The sequence below is a fragment of the Schistocerca nitens genome, chromosome 12 (assembly GCF_023898315.1).
Source record: "Schistocerca nitens isolate TAMUIC-IGC-003100 chromosome 12, iqSchNite1.1, whole genome shotgun sequence".
NCBI lineage: Eukaryota > Metazoa > Arthropoda > Insecta > Orthoptera > Acrididae > Schistocerca > Schistocerca nitens.
Genome location: NC_064625.1, coordinates 96,664,766 through 96,687,669, shown reverse-complemented (window position 1 = coordinate 96,687,669; position 22,904 = coordinate 96,664,766). Strand labels below are relative to the sequence as shown.

At 39.8% G+C, this 22,904-nt stretch overlaps 1 protein-coding gene across 1 annotated transcript in view; it reads left to right on the top strand.

Moving 5' to 3' along the window:
* The window catches only part of LOC126215192 (WD repeat-containing protein 61), a 47,544-nt gene extending 28,397 nt beyond the window's left edge, over positions 1–19,147 (top strand). Inside the window, exons 7-8 of the mRNA XM_049941859.1 lie at positions 13,520–13,691; positions 18,790–19,147. Of these exons, the coding sequence (XP_049797816.1) occupies positions 13,520–13,691; positions 18,790–18,879 (262 nt within the window). The 3' untranslated portion in view covers positions 18,880–19,147. The remainder of the gene's footprint in view (positions 1–13,519; positions 13,692–18,789) is intronic.
* The last annotated feature ends 3,757 nt before the right edge of the window (positions 19,148–22,904 follow it).

The window sequence follows — 22,904 nt, the reverse complement described above, 5'->3', positions numbered from 1 at the left end:
GTCTAACAATTAGTATTTTGCAATCATATTGAGGTGACAGGGTTTTACTTTATACCAGTGTCATTTTGCAGCATGACAATGCATGTAAACATACTGTCTGTGCAACAATTGACATTAAGGAACTTGTGTTCTGAAATACAAACACACTTACCAGTCTGACCATCAGCAGTTTCCACTTATTTGACCTGCTCGAAGAGGCATCATGAGTTAAACTGCACTATTGATGAGTATGTTCTCTGGGCTTTACATGAGTTGCTTCAGAGACATGTGGAAGTGGTTTCTTAGGCAGTAATCCACAAGCTACAGAGGTGATAGAACACATTAAACTGGAAACACTTCATTTTCATTGGGAAAATTGCAAAACTCTTCAAAATAATGTTGAGAATGAAAGTGACTATGTTGATAAAATAATGCTGTGTATTCACTATTTTTTTAATAAAAAAGGGTTTTCATTTGACTTCCTCTTGTAGTGACATTGTATAATAAGACCACTGCTTCTAGCATACATCTGTGTTCCTATACAAAGACCATAATTCTGGCTTCACATTTATTTTCATAAAACAATGGAAAATCCAGGATGGAATGTTCAACATTATGAAAAGTTGCTACTCACCATATAGTGGACACTGAGTCGCAGAGAGGCCCAACAAAAAGACTGTCACAAATAAGCTTTCAGCCAACAAGGCCTTTGTCAGAGAGATACACGCACACGCGTCATGCATACGCAATTCACATGTATGTTTGCGTGATGAGGGTGTTTGTGTGTCTGTCTGTATATTTCCGACAAAGGCCTTGTTGGCCGAAAGCTTATTTGTGACAGTCTTTTTGTTGCGCCTATTTGTGACTCAGCATCTCTGCTGTGTGATGAGTAGCAACTTTCCTTTTCATAATATTGTTATTTTCATAAACGTATCTGTTCCAGTAAGTTAAAGTTTCCTCATAGTATAGTTCTTGTTATTAATGTTACTTTTAGAAGTTTAGTGTGTACAATTTTATGCAATACTGGAAAGTCCTTGTTAGAATTCAGTCTACGTTTGTGCGCTCCAAAGGAGGATAAAAACTCGTAAGGTAAGCTACCATTTTGTGGCTGTATTTGTGTGATTAACATTTGGCAGTCTTTCACGTATGTGCACAACTCTGTATTGGATGCAAACTAAATACTGTGTACTGTCATAGTGGTTACTTTAATAGGCCCCACACTGGCTGCCAGTTTGTGTAATGATTGATTTTGCTCTCTTCAAACTGTAAGGCAAGCCTTGAAGTACTTTCTCCTCCCTTCCCCTCCCCTTGTTGTTACTCCTCTCACTAACCAGAGCAGTCCACCTGCCCTGGCCAATGTAACCACATGTTTGCTTATATGTGGTTTTATTAGTTAACTCTATGAAAGATTTTCTGAAATTACATGACAAAATAACACCGTCTGGCCACTTTTTGTATAGCTTTATTTGAGCCGAGATGTTTCAGACTCCCACCCATCTCCAGTCGGTGTAATACATTTATACAGGATGTCCCAAAAATTTTGTGACAAACTTCGAGCTGTTGTAGAGGGTATCTTGAGGAACAAATAGAAGATAGTAACCTGTGACCGAAGAAATCATCTAACGATGCCATAGAGCATCAAAGTTACAGGAGGTGGTGCCTGCAGCTAGGCCTCCCTTTGCCAGCAAATGTGATTTTGTACACTGACGGAATGGGCCTTAGGCAGAACGTCTCGCAATGTTGTTAGTTATTCGGTAATCATGACTGATTGCCATGACTAGCTGTTGGGTAGAAAGGCCTTGTCTCGTATGAGTGTGATGCTATGTTACCTCGGTGGATCATGGCGTCGGGCACAGGTTTCCATCCACAGTTTATTTTTCTCGTCGAACCCTCTAAAATGTCCAGTTTTTTCAGTATACAGGAGAAAAATAAACTGCGGATGGAAGCCCATATCCAAAGCTGTCCTTCACCAAAGCAACAGAGCATAGCATCAGTGGGAGACAAGACTTCTCTATGCAGCAGCCAGCTCCACCTTCTCCATTGGCGTTTGTGACAGTCAGTCATGAGCACTGAATAACAACATTGTAAGATGTTCCACTAGCGATCTGTCAGCATACAAAGTCACATTTGCTGCTGAAGGGTGGCGTAGTGCCAGGTGCTAGAGCCTGTAACTTAGCCACTCTGTAGGGTCATTAGATGATGGCTCATGACATGAGTTCCTATCCTCAATTTGTTCTTAAAGACACATTCTACATCCCCTCCAAGTTTGTTGCAACAAATCTGGAACACCCTGTATATTTTTTCAGTACAGCTCTTTTTAAACTAAATTTTGAATGTTGCAGCTGCCCTGTGGAAAATAACAATTAGTTTCTCAAATTGTATAATTATGTTTTATTAATAGATAGATGCACTTTTGTTCTGTAACAAAATAAATTGTTGTTTTGCACAGAGCAGCTGCAGCATTCAAAATTCTGTAATTCAGTCTGAAGCCACAGAGCTCAACCGCCATGAACATGAATAAATTAACATTGTCTAAAAACTTAGCAACAATTTCAATCTTTAGTGAATTTTGTTTTCTGGCCATTTGGCCGTGGTCCGAGGTAATCGGCACAGAAATGTGCCTCAGACAGTGGCCTAATGCCCATGAAAGATTATTAATCAAGAATGCAAATACTGGTTGTGAAAATCTGCATTAGATGATCGATTTCTATCTTGTTTGTACACCTGTGAATTTAATTGTTCAGTGCTACAGCTACTCCATCCACAATTTGTATTCTACCGAGGACCTTCCAGTATTTTCTGTGCACCATATTTGATATTCTTGTACTATTTTGTTGTATTCTATCAAGTGATACTGCATAACACCAATAATTGTTTACCAGGTTTCTGTACAAACAACATTAGATCGTTTGTGATACTTGAAAGAGATGAATAAATGTGTTAACATCATGTTACTTGGCAGCAGTGACATGGTATTCTACTGAAATGAAATGTTAAGAGCATTCTAATATACTAACAGAGCAATTGGGAGTCATTCAGGCATGGTATATTCAGAGACGTCTTACATTTAAATACATAATTCATTGTGAGAATTCGGACTAGGATCTTTTGCAAGTGTTAAATTTTATCCCTTAAGCACATACAAGGAGCTGCCCACCCTTCTTTGATACAGCTTCTTGCTCTGAAATGTTTTAGCCACGTGTTAGGAATTTCCTGAGCTACAAAGAGTGTAAATACTTACTAACGTAATTACAATCTTCTCAGTCAAATACTGTAAACGTATTCATGCAACTTACATGTTGCCATGTGTAAAAGTGTGAATACACATTAATGCGAGCCACATTCTAAAACAAAGATCTGTTTTGTCTTAAAAATACAAGAAAAGGTTTTTTTATCGACAGTACTATTTACTACATATCAACTTTACTTTTCCACGTATTGCCATTCACATCTGTACACTTTCTGTAATGCTACACCAGCTTCTTCAACTCCTCTGCTTAGAAGTCTGCCACTTAGGAACTGACCCAGTTGATAACACCGGTCTTGAGTTCGTTCGTTGTCTTGAAATTATTGTCCACCCAGCCACATTTTCAAATGAAAGAAGAGGAAGTAATCGCTTGATGTAAGGTTGGAACTGTGTGGAGGGTGATCGAAAAGTTTGCAATGAAAATCTTGAATCTTCTCCATGGTTTTGGCAGCAGTGTGGGTGTGTGTTGTTGCGGAGGAGGAGTGTACCAGATGACAATTTTACATGGCTTGGCTTTTGGATTGCATGTCTCTGTTTAGCGTTTCGCAGTAATTGGTGACTCAAGGTGCATGAAATCAATCAAAAGAACACTCTTTACATTAAAAAAGAAGGTAGCCACCTTTTTTTGTCTTGAGAATGGAGGCTACATAAACTTCTCCCTCCCTCCCTCTCCTCTTTTTTTTTTGGGGGGGGGGGTGAACTTGAATGGCGCCACTGTTGTTTCAATTCTGCACTGGTGTATGATATCCATGTCTTGTACCCCAATAACAATGTGGGAAAACAAATCATCTCCATCTTGTCTGTAGCATTCAAAAAACTGTCATTCACTATGCCTTCTTTGCTCTTTGTGCCGATGAGTGATAATTTTTGGAACCCACCTCGTATACAGTTTGATGTCCAAGCTGTTAAGTGACAAACCTGTAAATTGAGGTTCAAGCAACATTTTGAAATTCATTATACACAGCACTAATGGTCAATTCTCAATCACCTCAGGGTTTTTGATTCACGTGACCCACGATATCGTTGGTCTGAAATTCATGACACCATTTCCGAACTTGTTTGTCACTCACTATTTCAGATCCATACTCCACGCATAACTCACAATGGATTTTAGCAGCTGAAAATTCTTTTGCCAGCAAAAATCTAATCACATGACACACCTCACAGCTGGTGGGATCTATGATTGACTCAGCCATTGCGATCTGCCCTCACCGATTAGCAAATGACTACTGAATCAAACCAACACTGCAGTGGTTTCCTAAAGTGTCAGTAGACAGTGCTGAAAATGTGAAACTTCATTCAAGCCTACCTTCAGTTAAACATAGATCACTGGACTTTGCTTTTGGAATATGTCTCATACTTAGGACTTCGCTTTAGCACAAGTATAACAGACAGGAATTATGTAAATTGCAAAATTAAAAGGAGGCAAAATGGCTGGCTTGCATTGACCACCAAAGTTCATTTCTCTGAATATTATTGATAATGCATTGAAAAGTAGGAGGCGGGGGGAGGGGGGATGGGGGGCCCAGTGCTCATAACTTGTAGTTCCTGCCAGGGATACCTCAGGGAGTGTTGGAAATTTTCAGACCCAGTTTGAAACACTCCCCTGTCATGAGGGTGAAGGGAGAAAAATTTCCTAAAGTTAGTTATAATCTTGTGTAATTTTAACTGTGCCTGCTGGCAGTAGTACTAGAAATTTCACCTCACAAAGATAGGTACTAGCCAACTGTTCTGGCTCCTTAAATTTTATAATTTTCTCAAGTGAATTTCCCATTTGATACTTCAAAGTGACCACTTGCAGTGTTGTTTTAGTACACTATCTGACTAAAGCTTTATGGACACCTACTGTATACATGCGAATAATCCGTACCATTAAATAATCAGTGTCCCCTAATTTTAAGGGATGAAAAAAAGAAAATATTGACTTTAATTTGTGTTTGTGTGTGCCACCCACTGTGTGTCTGGGTGTTTAACTGCAGCTCTGAATGGCCGATTTATGCACCCATCTAGTGGTTGCAGGATGGATGGTAGACCTCAAAGGATACCGACCAATTCAGTTTCCCCTTCATATAACTTACCTCACATTTCCTCAGTTGTATGTCAGCATAAGCTGTCCGGACTCAATGTGTTATGCGTATTCAGTAACATACCAGGGCGACACTGCCAAATGTGCGTCACCCAGTCAACCACAAGGTCATTGTCTGTGTGGTGTCACCGCCAGACACCACACTTGCTAGGTGGTAGCCTTTAAATCGGCTGCGGTCCACTAGTATACGTCGGACCCGCGTGTCGCCACTGTCAGTGATTGCAGACCGAGCACCGCCACACGGCGGGTCTAGAGACACTTCCTAGCACTCGCCCCAGTTGTACAGCCGACTTTGCTAGCGATGGTTCACTGACAAATTACGCTCTCATTTGCCGAGACGATAGTTAGAATAGCCTTCAGCTACGTCATTTGCTACGACCTAGCAAGGCGCCATTACCATTTGCTATTTATCTTGTGATGCATGTACCGTCAGACCGATGTTCACCAATTGTGGATTAAAGTTAAGTATTCCAGAAGCCACATACCTTTTTTTTTACTAGTCTCACCTCCTTTAACTGTTCCAGACCTCACACCAGCCTGCGTGAGCTTAAACGCGTGCCATTTGGCTCCACCTCCTAGTGGCTTGGCTGTCTTGCCAAGTCACAACAGTCTGTCCACCCTTTTGGATTCACTCTCACGAATATGTCTTTCACTGATATTTTTGAAATAGTTTTCCTTCTAAATATCATGTAAGATGGTAGCTTTTGTCAATTCCAGTTACACATATCACAGTACACCTCTTTTTCTCATTGCTGCCAGTTTGTATTGTGATGCTGTTGGCCAAAGCCAGTGCTTTGAGTTCGCACTTTTCACTAGTCCCAGCTCTTCTGTATTGTCGGTCCTCATATATGTAATTGAAGAGCATTTTTTTTTTTTTTTTCCCCCCCCAAGATCTGGACGCTTTGCTTATTGGCTACGAAATGCCTGATGATCACTGTTCATTTGTTGAAGCTGTTTTGTGTATTTTCACCGGTCTTGAGTACAACCCAATCACATTGTACTTTCTTCTCCCTGCACGATTTTCAAATACCGCTGCTTCTTCTATAATTTTAAGGTTTTCTCTACCATTGTACGAGTGATAATGAGAACTTGTAGACATAATTAACAAGTTAACGCGTGATTAACGCTTCAGTTCTAACATGCTACTGACACATCACAAACTGCGCTGCAACAACACTATTATAACGGGATGTATTGTTGGAGACAGAGCAGTACCAGCCTTACTGCAATTAATTCATCCACCCCAGTTTTTCGTCCTTAAATTCAGGCAAAAAATGTGCAGATTATTCATGTATAAATGGTATTAGTAAAATTAATATGTGGTGTGTTCACCCTTCACCCTTAAGACAGCATGAATCTGTTGTGGAGACACTTTCAGAGAAGTGTCTGAACGTCTGTTGAGGAACGGCAGCCGTGACCAGAGAAGGTAGTGATTTTGCACACAGGAGTCTCAAGCGAAGTTGACATTCTATATCATCCCAAAGGTGTTCTGTTAAATGAAGGGTGGGACTCCAGACAGGCCAGTTCATTTCAGCAGTTCATTTCAGGAATGTTATTGCACACAAATCATGCCTGGCAAATGCTGCTTTCTGGCAGGGTGCATTGTCATTCCCAGACAGTCATAGCCTCTGAGCTGTTCCTTTACTGTACGCAGTATAAAATGCTGTAAATGTGTTCATATCCTTCTGTATTTAACATTTTTTTTTTTTTTAAGTGCAATAAGTTAACCACACCCTAACCACAAAAATAGCCCTGTACAATAACACCATATCCTCAAACATTCTTTCAGCATTTGTCAAACTAAACCCTTCCATCATATTGCTACATAGTTTTGTGTGGTCCATCAATCCAAATCACTCATTTTCAGTCATCCATTGTCCATTGGCAGCACTATCTACACCATCTCAAGCATCACTTAGCCTCGACTACAGAAATGTATGCCTTCTGAAGTCCTGCTTGGCAGTTGTATCCCCATTCTATTTAACTCTGTACACAAGGTCATTGTGGTTGCTGGACTGCATGTACCACTTTGTATCTGAAAAGGAGGTGTAGGATATGTACCGCTCTGAGGATTGGTGTGTCTTGCATCAGTGGTGTTACAGAAATAGTTTTTAAATAACCTTTTCCGTTGCTACTGGCATACTCTGAAGCAAGCTACCATGCACTCTATGTGCAATTAAATATTCTGTGACTTTTAAAAACTTTGTCAACTTTTTTTCCTCAAAAAATTAAAACACATTCAAGATGGCAAATGAGTCTCACCCATCCACTGGCATAGCGAATATGTCGAAGGGGTGACATTATGACAAAACAAATCATTCTCGAGAACAGAATCACTTCCATGATTACTTTCTTAATCACTTGAGAACACTGCTACCTTACATGCCTTTACAAGTCTAATGATGTCACTGTCACTGGAAATGTCCTCTGAACCGTAAAAACGTGCAACTCACACAGTCATTCGGACCTTCGCTGTCACCAGGAACATCTGAATAATCATCGTCAAAAACCTCAGAAAGTGCTTAAGATTGTTAATTTCATTCAGTTTTCTGGAGGACTGTCTCTTAAAGCAGGAGGAACTTTACAAAAATAGTAGCTATGTGAAATATCAAAATGCTGTATAAACAAAGGTACATGAAGGCGATCAAGTTTGATACTTCGATTAGTGATGCAAGACCTAAATAGATGTAGTTAAAAATATCACGTCAGGTGGCATCCACAGACAGCATGTAGAAAACATGAGACATTTCGAGGGCCACCCGTAACAGTTGGCACGCAAAACACGTGTAAACTTGGGATCCGTCTGCATTGTGTTCTCATAAATTCCCATTCTTCTCTGCCAGACAGTGAAGCAAATGTTCACTTCATCTTCCTTTCCCTCCTTTGTCTTCCTTTCTTTTTCATTCAAACAACTGCTTTCTTCTTCTTCCTCCTCCTCCAATTCCTTCAATGCTGCTGTCTTTCCCTATCCTCTGCTTTTTATTACATGTTGTACCACATTCATCTTTCTCTTCCTCTTCTATCTCATCTTGTGTGTCTGTTGCTGCCATGAACCACAGTCTACATTTTTCTGCCAGTAATTTGTCTTATTGTACAACTTTTCACAGCCAGTACAAACATAATCTCCTTTGGCTGTTACTGTTTTTACTATTTAACTTTTTCGTAGTGCTTGGACTCCATACCAAGTGTAAGACCTCTTACAAAAAATGCTGTAATTAATGTAATTGAAACTGACATATGAAAATAGTTGATGGCTGTAAGACAGCACATTATGGCCGTACTCTTGCCTGAACAAAGAAATAAATATTAGCACAGAGTGAAAGTGTCAGCTAATATTGAAGGGGGAAATGAATGGATGATAGTTAATAAAAGTAGAAATTGTGATTAAGATAGAAGGAAGGTCAAATTGTCATGCCCTATTGTTATCCATATCGTTAAATATGAAGAACTATTGAAACTAGACAGGGAATTTGCAGTGATGTTAAAGCCATTCACTTGAAGTGGCTATGGAAAACATGATAGATCTAGTTGAGAATGGCAGTGCATCTGTTAAGATTATCACGGGAGATTTCAAAGAACGGGTTGTTAGTAGATGTGTACACAGTTTCTAATGCAAGTAAGCTGATATATAGAATTCATAAAAGAGGAACAAATCTCTGACTTAATGCATGTAATAAATATAGGAACCAAAAGAGGGAAATGTGACAGCAGAGATTTCTGGGTGAGATGCAAATAGAATCATTGGATTATATATGCGAACACAAGGTGTGATCAAAAGGTAATGGAAATTTTTTTTAATTTTGTGGGCTTTATACATGCGATTTTCAAAACAACTTTTATGTTATTGGTACATGTGCTCTTGTGTAGGTTTGCATTTTTAGCTGTTTTGAATATTTAGTTTATTGTTGACAATTGAAAAGTGTAGATGTGTTTTCGAGTGCTCGGTGAATTTTTACTTTCAAAAACAGATGGATCAAATAATTTGCATTAAATTTACTTGGAACAATGGAAGAAAGTGCAGCACCAAATTTGAAATGTTGACTGTGGCTATTGGCAAATCTACTATGAGTAAGAGGAGTTCAGTTGTGATATAAACATTTAAAAAACGGCGAAAAGATATTGAAGATGACAACTGCCATGAACGCAGCACATCAATTACTGGTGACTATGTGAACGAAGTAAAAAAAAAATGGTACTGGAAAATCGCCAAATCACTGTCAGCAATGTTGCTGATGATGTCAACATATCCTTTGGCTCATTTCAAGCAATTTTTTGGGATGTTTTGGGTATGAAACTAGTAGCAGCCAAGATTGTTCCAAAATTGTTGAATTTTAACCCAAAATGACGTCACGTAAGAAGTCGACAATGCTCCAGGATTTCTAAAGGAGGTTATAACGTGTGGTGATAAAGGAGGTTATAACATGTCATGAAACATGGGTGTACAGGTATGACTTAGAAAGTAAAGTCCAGTTGTCCCAGTAGAAACTACCTGAAGAGCCAAGATCAAAAAAAGCTCAACAATTTCGATCACATGTGAAGGTTATTCTTTGTTTTCTTTGATAGCAATGAGATAGTACATCATGAGTTCCTTCCTTGTGGTCATAAAATCAATAAGGAATACTACCTGGAAGTTATGGACCATTTGCATGAACCAGTCCGAAGAAAATGACCAGGGTTGTTGCAAAACAATCGTGGAAATTGCATCACGATAATGATCCTACTCACACCTCAATGCTTTTTCATGATCCTTTAGTGTAAAACAAAAGTATTACGTTGCTCCAGCCGCATTGATGACATAAAAACAGAATTGCTGAAAGAACTCTACACTATAACAAAAATGAGTTCCAGAAGTGTTTCCAAAATTGGAAAAAAGTCCTGGCACAGTTGTATTATATTTAACGAGGACTACATTGAAGGAAACTAAGTTGATGTTGATGAATAATAAAGATTCTTTAAGTAAAACAAAAATTCTCATTACATCTTGATTACACTTCATATAGGCTGCACTGTTTTCCTTAAATTTAGCTTTAAAAATCATGGCGTGACCTATAATTGAGTATTTCCCACCTCAGATCATAAGTTATTAATTACAGAAATGACATGTACACATATCTTGTTGGTAGAAATTAATGCCATTGTAAGTACTGCAGTTTCTTTTGTAAACCATCAAATACTTAAGACGAAATTAGTAGAAAACATGTTCATTAATACAGCAGCTGTTCTTGCTACTCAAATCGAGCACAGTCATTTCCACAACCCACCATCACTAGCATCTGATTCTTTGTCCTCACTAGATGATCCACAATGCTGCTCAGTCACTATCAAGGAGGTCAGCTTCAGTCCCATCACCTTTATTGGAAATTACAGATTTTTTGAAACTTTTTATTACGAGCTTATCTGATGTTCACTGCCAAACAGCCAAAATCCAATGACATGCTTCTGACAGAGATCCACGTTGCAAATGGCCTCCTGGTGTCGAAGTTACTAGGCTTGTGATACAATTTCTATAGAGTTTTCATACACAAGCTGTGAACAAATGGTTGATACACATATCCAAAGGCTCCAACATGCTTTCCACACTGCCAGGAATAATCACTAGGTCACAATTTCCTTCTTTCAGTATTTGTTTCTCTCAACCACCAGTGTGTTAGCAGAACTATCCAATAGAAGCACTGGTTTTTAGCGAAGAGGAGCACCTGCTTTCTTCTTCCATGCTGATGAAAACCAGTTCCTCTTGTCATCCACCCACCATTGTGAGTTCTTACAATAATACCAGTTGAGAAGCTTTCTCCTTTGCAAAGGGTTTTCCGATCGAAAACCCACATATGGTGGCAGTTTTCATCCATCAGCCATAATGTTCAATATGTGCAGTGCTGTTTTTCAGCACCACATTTACGTATGTGCATGCTATATCCCCCTACATCATATACTGTAGTACTGTCCAGCATGTCAAAATAGACCACTTTTTGGTCTGCATTCCCTATTTGGGAATGTAAATAAAAAATTTTCATTTAAGTTGGGCCATGTTTTGCAGAAAAAGTAAATCAACTATTTACATAAACTTGAGGCAGTTGTGCACAATTGTAGTTCTGCAATGCACAGATAACTTATTTCATTCCACAAATCACCGAACACACCCATATGAAACTTTAAATTCCATTGGCAAAATGTTTATCTTGGAGCCCTAAATTTTAACCATTTTGGTTGTAATGATATATCCACATTTTCTGTTTTGAAGTACAAAATCAAGCAAGTCTTTTCCCACTTCTGAGTATTTGCAGTTTTACCTTGGAAATGAACATCGACTTTTTGAACTATTTAACCCTTTTGCTGCTGTGGGAGTGTTTACACATTCCTGCTGCATCATTTCCTCAAGTGCTGTGGACACGGATATGCGGACTGCAGGGTTTTCCTACACTGCTGTGGATGTCTGTATGCGTCCTGAGCTGCCGACCTCTCGCTGCTGTGGGCAAGTTACTCCCGTGCTTCAGTGAATAAAAAAAGTTTTGAGTGTGCCTCATTGTGTGCTATGATGTACAAAAAACCTCATTTCGATATCTTGAATCATTTATGAGATAAACGATTGTTATGACCACATGATTTGCGATACACAAGGATGTGAATGGACGTGTCGCACGCAACCGTCCATCTGGTATGAAACCCAGTAACTTGAGAATGAAATGAGAGATCATCTGCTCTCAATTTTATATAAAATTTTGATAATCTTATAGACATTTCAATCACTGCAATGTATGAGTTAAAATCAGCCATATACAAACTTTATGTCGTACATTTTTCCCGCTGCAAAATTTGTAAAACTTTGCGCAGTGTTTTACCTAATCTGATGCAACACAATAACTATGGCATATAACGAATAGAAATTAGTCTTTAATGAACAAAGACATCAGACTGAAAGATGTGTGAAAATCAACATTTTTCATAATAATTTTCCAAAAATCAGGTGATAAGTATTTCATATCAGTTAGAAGGCTATCTTTCAGCACAGGTGCCAGCATTTGACAAGCAATACATCCATAACAAAAGCTCCTCAGCATGGAGTGCGGAGAGCACATCTGTAGTAGCAAAAAGGTTAAGAGGTTCTCTTCACTTGTTCACCACCGACAAACTCCCCCACCCCATCAACATAAAATCTGCATCCAGGTTCCCACTTTCTGTATTCCTTTATGTAGCTGATAACTTGAAGTTTAAATTTCACTGTAGAACTAGTATGCTCCTTTCACATTGTCACTCACAAACCACATGTTCAACTTTCTTCTCAGCCTTAGCTTTGAACAACTTCCTTACAGTTTCTGTTAAATTAGTCACATGACCAGATCTCCTAATATGCCAAACCAGTCCTGTTGGTAGTCATCCTTTGTTATGAGGTAGCTGTAGAAGGGGAGAGGAGAGAGATGCAACTCAACATACTAACTGAATTTTATTTTAAATTTAGTAGTGCAGCCTATATATAAGATTTGTATGTATTGTATGGTATGTTAACCGGGGACCTAGAAACGACGGAAGGGCTCCGTCCCCGCCGCAGGCGCAGTCGTCCACAACCCCACGATGACTACCACAGTCCACTTCACCCCTCCGCTGCCCCACACCGAACCCAGGGTTATTGTGCGGTTTGGCTCCCGGTGGACCCCCCAGGGAACGTAATGGTGGTGTACGCGTACATGGAGAACTTGTTTGCGCAACAATCGCCGGCATAGTGTAACTGAGGCAGAATAAGGGGAACCAGCCCGCATTCGCCGAGGCAGATGGAAAACCGCCTAAAAACCATCCACAGACTGGCCGGTTCACCGGACCTCGACACAAATCTGCCAGGCGGATTCATGCCGGGGACCAGGCGCTCCTTCCCGCCTGGAAAGCCGTGCATTTTAAGACCACACAGCCAACCGGGCGGGCATATTTAAGGTTTACTTGTACCATAATCTCATGTCAAAAGTTTAGGTTCAGTCTATATTGCCACATTATCTGTATTTGTGCAAATGCAGTAAATGCTTTTCCATTCTTTGTGAGTAGTAGCTTTTACTCATTCCATCATTCTTAGAAGATAATTATGTGATCAAATGGTATAATGCATAGAAAAAGACAATATATATGAAGACAGTAATGCATAAATAGTGGCAAATAGAACATAAATGAAATTATGGAGTAAAGTTTCGTTGGAATAAAGCAGACTGTTTTATTTCATCTTGCAGGCAGCACGCTAATGTTGTCGGAACGCTCTCAGGACATGCCTCGTGGGTGCTGAGTGTCGCATTTTCACCAGACAACCAACATTTTGCTTCAGGATCTTCTGACCGCACAGTTCGCATATGGGACCTCAGCAATAGACAGTGTGTTCACACGTTCAATGAACACACAGATCAGGTAAGAAAACCTGTCACACTGAAATGCAGTCTACTTAGTGTATTATATGCCAAACTGCTAATTACAGCTGCAGATTTTTCTGGTAAGGAAATTATTAGTATAGGACTTGATATAACAAACTAATTAATGGAACAATGTTATAAGAAACTATATTTTTATCGCTCTTCCTAGACTGCAAAGAAAGTTGACTTTACGGAATTCAGCAGTTGATTAGTGGCAGTGTTGTTGTAGTTTCAGAATAGATCTGTAAAGATATTTGGCTTGAGCCTTCATTGGTTTTGGGATATCTCAAGTTGTTGTGACATTCGTATTACTGTACGGAAAATTCAAATTTTCACCTAGATTTGTATTCCACATTGCTGTGTAGTGATCAGCTATAAATGCCAGGGGTAATGGGTTCACTTGGACAAATGCAAGGCCGTATGGCCATATCACATTCTATTAGACAAGGGTATAGTAAGCACTGTAATGTTAAAACTGGTGTTTAAAGCAGTGTAAAGTGAAAAATGTTTAATGTGGCATGAGGGGACTGAAATTTTTTGGTTTAAAAGAATTTTATTTTTGTTGCAACTGAGCTCATGGCGAAAAAGAAGAGAGAACAAATGACAGTTTGCACACACTTCAAGAGTTCCACAGCAGTTACATAAACATTAACCTGCCTGTTATGCAGTGTTTTGTAAATTAAAAAAAAAATGCAACAATAAGCTCCTCTGCTGTGAATGCTTGGATTAAAATACCCTTTCATTTTGTATTCTTCACTACTTAACAGACTGAGCTTCCAAGTGTATACTACACTACTGGCCATTAAAATCGCTACACCACGAAGATGACGTGCTACAGATGCAAAGTTTAACGAACAGGAAGAAGATGCTGTGATATGCAAATGATTAGCTTTTCAGAGCATTCACACAAGGTTGGCGCCGGTGGCGACACCTACAACGTGCTGACATGAAGAAAGTTTCCAACCGATTTCTCATACACAAACAGCAGTTGACTGACGTTGCCTGTTGAAACGTTGTTGTGATGCCTCTTGTAAGGAGGAGATACGCGTACCATCACGTTTCCGACTTTGATAAAGGTCGGATTGTAACGTAATACAGAACGCCGTGCTGGATACCAACAGCCTCGTATCACTAGCAGTCGAGATGACAGGCATCTTATCCGCACGGCTGCGACGGATCATGCAACCATGTCTCAATCCCTGAGTCAACAGATGGGGATGTTTGCACGAACAGTTTGACGATGTTCGCAGCAGCCTGGACTATCAGCTCGGAGACCATGGCTGCGGTTATCCTTGATGCTGTATCACAGACAGGAGCGCCTGCGATGGTGTACTCAACTACGAACCTGGGTGCACGAATGGCAAAACGTAATTTTTTCGGATGAGTCCAGGTTCTGTTCACAGCATCATGATGGTCGCATCCGTGTTTGGTGACATCGCAGTGAACGCACATTGGGGGGGTGTATTTGTCATCGCCATACTGGCGTATCACCCGGCGTGATGGTATGGGGTGCCATTGGTTACATGTCTCGGTCACCTCTTTTTCGCATTGACGGCAATTTGAACAGTGGACATTACATTTCAGGTGTTTTATGACCCGTGGCTCTAACCTTCATTCGATCCCTGCGAAACCCTACATTTCAGCAAGATAATGCACGACCGCATGTTGCAGGTCCTGTACGGGCCTTTGTGGATACAGAAAATGATTGACTGCAGCCCTGGACAGCACATTCTCCAGATCTCTCACCATTTGAAAACGTCTGGTCAATGGTGGCCGAGCAACTGGCTCGTCACAATACGCCAGTCACTACTCTTGATGAACTGTGGTATCGTGTTGAAGCTGCATGGGCAGCTGTACCTGTACACACCATCCAAGCTCTGTTTGACTCAATGCCCAGGCGTATCAAGGCCGTTATTACGGCCAGAGGTGGTTGTTCTGGATACTGATTTCTCAGGATCTATGCACCCAAATTGTGTGAAAATGTAATCACATGTCAGTTCTAGTATAATATATTTGTCCAATGAATACCCGTTTATCATCTGCATTTCTTCTTGGTGTAGCAATTGTAATGGCCATTAGTGTATAACCTGACAGACACATTTGGGTTACTGTCAAAATGCATGTTGGTCATGACTTTGACTTAATTTCTTTTACTCAGATGTGGAGTATGGGGCACATATTAGAACTCACCATCTGACCCTGTCCATTGCCATCTTCTTGATGTTACTCCAGGAGTGGCCAGTGGCTGCCACCTCCGCTTCAACAGTCCTGTGCCAGGTCAACCTCGGTCTGCCTCTCCTCCTTACTCCTTGTGGGTTCCATTCTAAAGCCTGCTTTGGAATATGTTGTGGGCCTCTTCTGAGAGTGTGTCCAATCAATCTCCATTTCCTTTCTTTTACAGTTATCTCAGCTTTGTTATTGGGTGCATTGCCATAGTACTTGGTTTAATATAACATTTGGCCAATGTACTCCCAGTATAGTCCTCAAACATTTATTGATGAAGGTTTGTACTCTTGTTTTAATTTGTGCTGTCACCGTACACGTCTCACACCCGTAAAAGAGAACCAACAATATTTCACGAGATGTCCAAACTGGTCGCAGCTGGGCAAAGGCCCCTTTTGCCTTTTTTATCCTACTTTTGGCGTCTTCTGTTGCCCTTCCATTTTTGGAAACAATTCTTTCCAGATAACAAAAGTTCTCCACCTACTCAATCTCCTCATCTTTCAGGGCTAGTGCATTCTTGTTCTTACTGTTCATCCTAAGCTCTTTTGTTTTAGCCGTGTTTATTTTTAATCCAACTCTCTGAGCTTCTGTTTCCAATTCCTTAAGCTTCTCACTCATATCATTGAAAATGTGGGACAGAAGGTAGATGTTGGTCATGCATTGTTAAAATGCAGTGGATAGGCTGAATTATAAAATTAACTCCACGCTACCAAGAAACACCTGGCATCTTTTTGTTTGTTCATTTATTATTGTTTGTGAATAAGCCAATAGGATTATATAAAGTACTTAAATGTGGTCATGAACATTTGCCCTTCTCTTTTTTATTGACTTCCTGTGGTCACTTGTAAATTTTGGAACTGAAAATTTCACGTTTTTTGGCATCTTGTGTAATTCCTGCCAAATTCAGGTTGTCAGTCCTTTCCTTTGTGTCCATTTTAGTTTACTCCTGTTGTCAAAGAATCTGACTATTTGGTTTGTAAGTCTATCTGGGTACATCCTATTAATGTGTCCATAGAATCTTAATATGCATTTTCTAATGGCTAGATATTTGTATACTGTTTGATTCCTGTTAGACTGTGAGCCAGTATTGTTCGTCTACAAGTTTTGGACCTAGAATTTTTACTACAATTTTGCTTTCCATTCTCTTATTGTTTTCAGTGTCTGTTTTCCTACTCAGATTTGGTGTTTCTGATCCATTGAGGCATTTTGGTGTAATTGCAGTATTGTAATGTCTTAGTTCTGTGTGTTTGGAGATACATTTTTGCCGTAGATATTTTAGATAAGTCGGTATGCAGTTTCCATCTTTTGGCATCTAATTTTGTTTGCTTTTCTTTATATTCCATTTTCCTAAATGGTTTCACCAAGACATTTAAATTGTGGAAATTTTTCGATTTTGCCATATTTTGTCTCTGTTAATTTTTGTGCTTATTTATAGTAGGTCACGTATTCTATCTTTTCGGAAGATATCTGAAGATTGACTTTTTCTGTAGTTTCCTGTAAGAGTTCAGTTTGATTTCAAGCTGGTAAAATGTGAAGAGTTATAATTGCTAAATCATTTGCAAAAGCTAGGCAATCTATAGATAACTTGCCTCTGCCTAAAGTGACTGTTACCGAGCGAGGTGGCGCAGTGGTTAGCACACTGGACTCGCATTCGGGAGGACGACGGTTCAATCCTGTCTCCGGCCATCCTGATTTAGGTTTTCCGTGATTTCCCTAAATCATTTCAGGCAAATGCCGGGATGGTTCCTTTGAAAGGGCACGGCCGATTTCCTTCCCAATCCTTCCCTAACCCGAGCTTGCGCTCCGTCTCTAATGACCTCGTTGTCGACGGGACGTTAAACACTAACCACCACCACCTAAAGTGACTGTTCTTTCAGTTTCGCGGCTAGGTTGTTTTTTTGCACCAGTTTTTAAGGATGTCCAACTCAAAAAGATCTGCAATTCCCCATAAATTTAACCTTGGACTTCAGGTCTTTAACATTTGTTTTAACATATGCAAGAATGATTTGCGGTCAACTGTTTTAAAGAAATATGTGACTATGACAGGTTATGCTATGCACTTGAAAATGGCTCTCTCTCTCTCTGCTTCACCCCCTCCCTGGCATCGTATTGTTCAGTATTATCCATTTTATTCATGTCAGCTTATGAATTCACATTTCAATTGCTGCACATAAGTTTAACTAGGATCACATGTGTGCTGTAATGAGGACGAGAACTTCAGTGTTGATCTTGTAAAATTCGTCAGTGTAATCTTTTGGCGTATGAACAATATCCAAATGTTTGTCGTAATCAGTGCAGTGCATACATCTTAATCAATTTTGATAAATTGAGTCATTGATTTTTCGCTTATAATCTCAAGACACGAACCAACTGAAATTCCAGCCACTTCTCCAAAGTCAAAGGCCTTTGTGAATGACAGTGATTTGTAGTTATACCCAGCCATTTTTTAAATGGGAATGCCATTTGTAATACTGCATTCAGGCTAGAGCAATTCTTAAAAATTTCTGTGAACACTCGACCAACTTTCTCTCAAATAATAATAGCTTTGAAATTGAAAGAGATGTCAATTTCCATTGTGTGTTGTGTGCAGTCCAGCTTCAGTGCCACTGACATACTTGTTTTAAGTACTTTGTTTTTCTGTGGAGCATCCAAAGTAGTGTTGAAGATTTGAAAGTGTTAGTCAATAAAAGGCCATTTCAGTCTCTTGTTGTCTATGATTATGTTAGTGTACCTCAAGTACTTTTCTTTGTAATGCCTTCGTACATAAATTAATTGAGACATTTGATTTATGTAGAGTGAACAGTGTATCTGTGAGGAATTGAACAAGAAGCTTTGCATCATTAAAATCTTTTACTTGTGTGATCTGCTTCCAGGTGTGGGGTGTGAAGTACAATCCTGATGGCAACAAAGTTGTCTCAGTGTCGGAAGATCGTTCCATCAACGTGTATGAGTGCCCCATCTGAAATGTAACAGAGGGCAGAATGCCTGTATTGAAATCTCACAGCTTTTTGGCTGCAGTTGGAGCACACTGGAGCCAGGCTAAGTGTGCAAAACACTTGCTGGCTGCTATCTCCCATTGTTGGAGCCTGTGGTTTTCCATGTTGTGAAAGCACTGTTGTTAAAATAATGAAGTGATGTAATGAGATTGTGTGCATTTAAGTTCTGTTTTGTGTTGTTAACAGGAGAAATTCTATTTAATCAAAATAAAGTGCAATTTATTTAATGCGCAAACTGTGTTCAGTATTTCTTCTCTTTCTAAGCATTGTGTTGTTTGTCAGACTCCTGTCATGTAAACCATACTAATTTTCAGAGAAATGCTCAGAGACAGTTGCTGCTATTAGCCACAGAGTTCTGGTCGTAAGGAGTTTATTGCCATTTCAGTCACAGTCTCTGACTTCCTCCACTTGAACAATCAATACAGAAAATTCAGGTACACAAATTGTAACAGCTATGCTTTTTGTCCAAAAGAGATTTGTTGAAAATTTTAGTAATGTTGTGCAATAAAGAGAATGGATGCCTTAGTTGCTGTGACGTAGTGAACTGAGACAAGGAGGGACGAGTGGTCCTAGCAATTGGCAAGAAGCGTGTCATTGGTGAGGAGGCAGTAAAGGAGTTTCTGAAGTAACTATGGTATACTTATAATGTTAAATTTAATGCTGACAAAGAAGGGAATGTAGAGACTACTCTAAAATTGTAAACAGGGAGTGTAAATTATTTTCTGAAACAGGTGAAGGTTAAATTGGTTTCAGCTGCCTGAGACTGCAGTTGGGTGTGCGAGTTGCATTTGCGCACACGCACTTCCGTGCGTGTGTGTGTTTGTGTTTTACATACCTTCAAGATAGAAAACTGGAACAACTAACCAAGGGAAGGCTTGGAGGAAGTGACACTTCAGTCATTGCTAATGACAGAACCACTGGGGAGGCAGGTGGATCGTTCACAGTAAATGTGGTACAATGTGAGGCAAGTGACGTGGGGTGGTGGTGGGGACTTCACAGAGCTCCCACCATTCATCTCGGCCTCCGATAATTCGGTCCAACATCAGCCACTGCCATCAACGAAATGTGGTCTTGTCATTTTGGAAGTCTCCGCCCAGAAATGTAAGGTAAATCGGTTCATGGCATACAGGCTGTGCTGCGAAGAGTCCCAACTGCAAAGCTGTCAGCAGTTTATTTTAACATATCTTCCATTCATGGGGGAGGGGGAGGGGGAGGGGGGAAGTTGCTTCAGAGGCTTACTGGGACATCAACTAGTACCCACCAATAATATCATAGCCCTTTTGTTCAGAAATGTTTTGGCAATTAATGGGGAATATGACGTCCAGAATTGGTTTCTTGAACTGCTGACATTTATTTCATTGCAGCCTTAAATATTTCTAAGTAAGAACTTCAGTACTTTCTATGGAAATTTGCTTAGAGCCAAAGATGGGAGCAGGTAGGACACAGCCTGACATTGCTTCACTGAGAGCTGCATCTTCGAGCCTACAAAAAGTGGCCATTCACAGTAACTACAATTGTAGCCATGTGCTTTCACTTGGATGACTCAGTATCTGATGGGGCTCATTGCTGGAGCCAGCATTACTCTCATAAACCTTTTTCGAAGAGCTAATGGGTGTGTAAAATGCAATAGAAACTATGAGTAGTTTGAATTCATAGTTTATAAGTCAGGCTAGACTTCTGTGGAGTCAGCATTGTTATTCTGACATTCCTATTTAGCCAGCTGTCCACAGTGATATTTCTGACAGTGAAAAGTGGATATTTTATACATAAGAAATTGTGTATCAATTTTAAGTTAGCAGTGGCAAGAGCAAAATATTTTGTCATTGTAAAAGGAAGAGTGGTCTGGCTGCCCATTGCTAGTGCACGAGGTAACTGTTATAACTGTTAATTTGTGTGTGTGTGTGTGTGGTTTTTTTTTTTTTTTTTTTTTTTTTTTTTTTTTTTTTTTTTTTTTTTTTGCGGCAAGTCTTGTGTTTTCAGAGATGGTAGCTGAGAATTTCTGTGTATGCAACGAACCCTCCAGAGTTGGGAAATGAGTGGAGGTTTAAATATATCGAAAAATTGGGAGTAAAGAACCAAATGAGTCTGGGAAGTTTATATGATTCTTGTTGCTACATCAATGAGGCTTTAACGTGGGTCACACAGAAAGTTTTACTGGAAAGAGTGATAGAACTCTACCTTCGCTGGCTGTGGGGGTGTGCCTATGTAGATGCATTGATGGGGTAGAATGCTTGTGTAGTGCTGGAGTGGGAACGGGGAAGGGGATATGTATCTGGGAAGACAGGGATGAGCTAAGGTTGAGACCAGATTTTTATGGGAATGAAGAATCTGTTACGGGGAGAGTTCCCACCTATGCAGTTCAGAAAAGCTGGTATCAGTGGGAGAATCCAGGCTGCACAGCAGTTAAAGTGAAGCTCATTGGATTGTGTTGTCTGCTCAGCAACAGGGTGGTCCAGTTGTCTCTTGGCCACAGTTTGGCACCGGTCATTCATGTGGACAGATGACTTGTTAGTGGTCATGTGCATGCAGGTAGGGACACAGTGGTTGCAGATAAGTTTTCAAAACAAACAGTAGTTAATTGATGGAAAGCATCTTGTATCGAATGAAGAGCTCTAGGGGAAATATCTCAAAGTGGTCTACAAAAATGGAATTCTAAAATATTCCCTGTTATTGCCATCTTTTAAGAAAAATATTGAGGGTACAAAAATAAGTATTATATCTGTTGTTGGAATACTCTCTTACGGTAGTTACTTGCAGTTATGACATTAAGGAAATGCAAAATTATTTTCATCACAACTGAATGCAGTTAGTATTAATTCATTATAAGTAGAGTCTCCATTTATTTCTTACTCTTATTCTAATTTAATCTGGCTTATGTTGCTTGTCATGATACAAATGTATACTAATTTATGTCATTTTATCCACTTGTGATGACAAAGTGCTTCCTGAACAGCCTCCCTTGCCCCTAAAAACAGAAAAAAATTATCAGTCATAATGAACACAGTATATTGGCACAATAGCTTGTCACACACAAGCAAATTTCTGCAATCTGCCATGTTAGCAGACCAGTTCCATGCATATTTTTTACGGATCTGGCCTGCTGATCTCAAACCCATCATTTTCCACTAACATGGAGTTCCTGCCAGATGGATCAAGTCATTCTCATATTTGCCTGGGGGCCGGGTCCATCTGTGAGTGGAGTAAATCAGCACCCAGGATTGTGGTGCATGTTTGCCAGGGCAGAGGCGACAGAAGGATCTCAACAGTTGAGGCTCTGCTGTACTCCCCCGAGGTACATTGTGCAAAACTGTGTTTTAGGTATTATTTTAATGCAGTACATTTTTATATTTTGAAACTCGTTCATATCGCCGAGAGAGGAAGTTAGTATGCCCAATAGTAGGAAGATACCTGTGTTTCAGCAATAGTTTTTATGCTATGTACTCCAAAGAAAAATTACACAAAATCGCTTGCCTAAAGGAAACATTGCATCCATATGGATCTGATTCTGAGTCAGATATACTAAACTGGATGACTACAAGAACATAAAAATGAGTCAGTACAATTCCGGTGCACTTTCAGGTGTGTGCCTTTCATTTTTGTTAGCATTCTGTAGTTGGTGTAGAGCATGTGGTACAGCAAATTTTACTTTGATGTTATTTTTAGAAATGGTAGGCTCCATGCTACAGAAACAGGACTCAGTAATGCATGAAAGCATTCCACCATAAAAAAATATTATCCGCAATGCAGCATTAAGAGAATTTAAAATTCACAAGGATTGCAGCACAAATGTTGAGATAAGTAATTCTTTGACAGTACAGTTTAGGAAGTTCTTCTGTGTCGTCGTTGGTCAACTCCTTCACCATACGCGAAGCAAAAAAATTGCTGTTGTGTGAAAACCACAGAAAACTCAGATTTTCCAAATCTGGCCCATGCTGAAGAACACCCCTGTGTTCCCAGTTAGGGAGGCAGGATCAGCAGTTCTACATCTACAT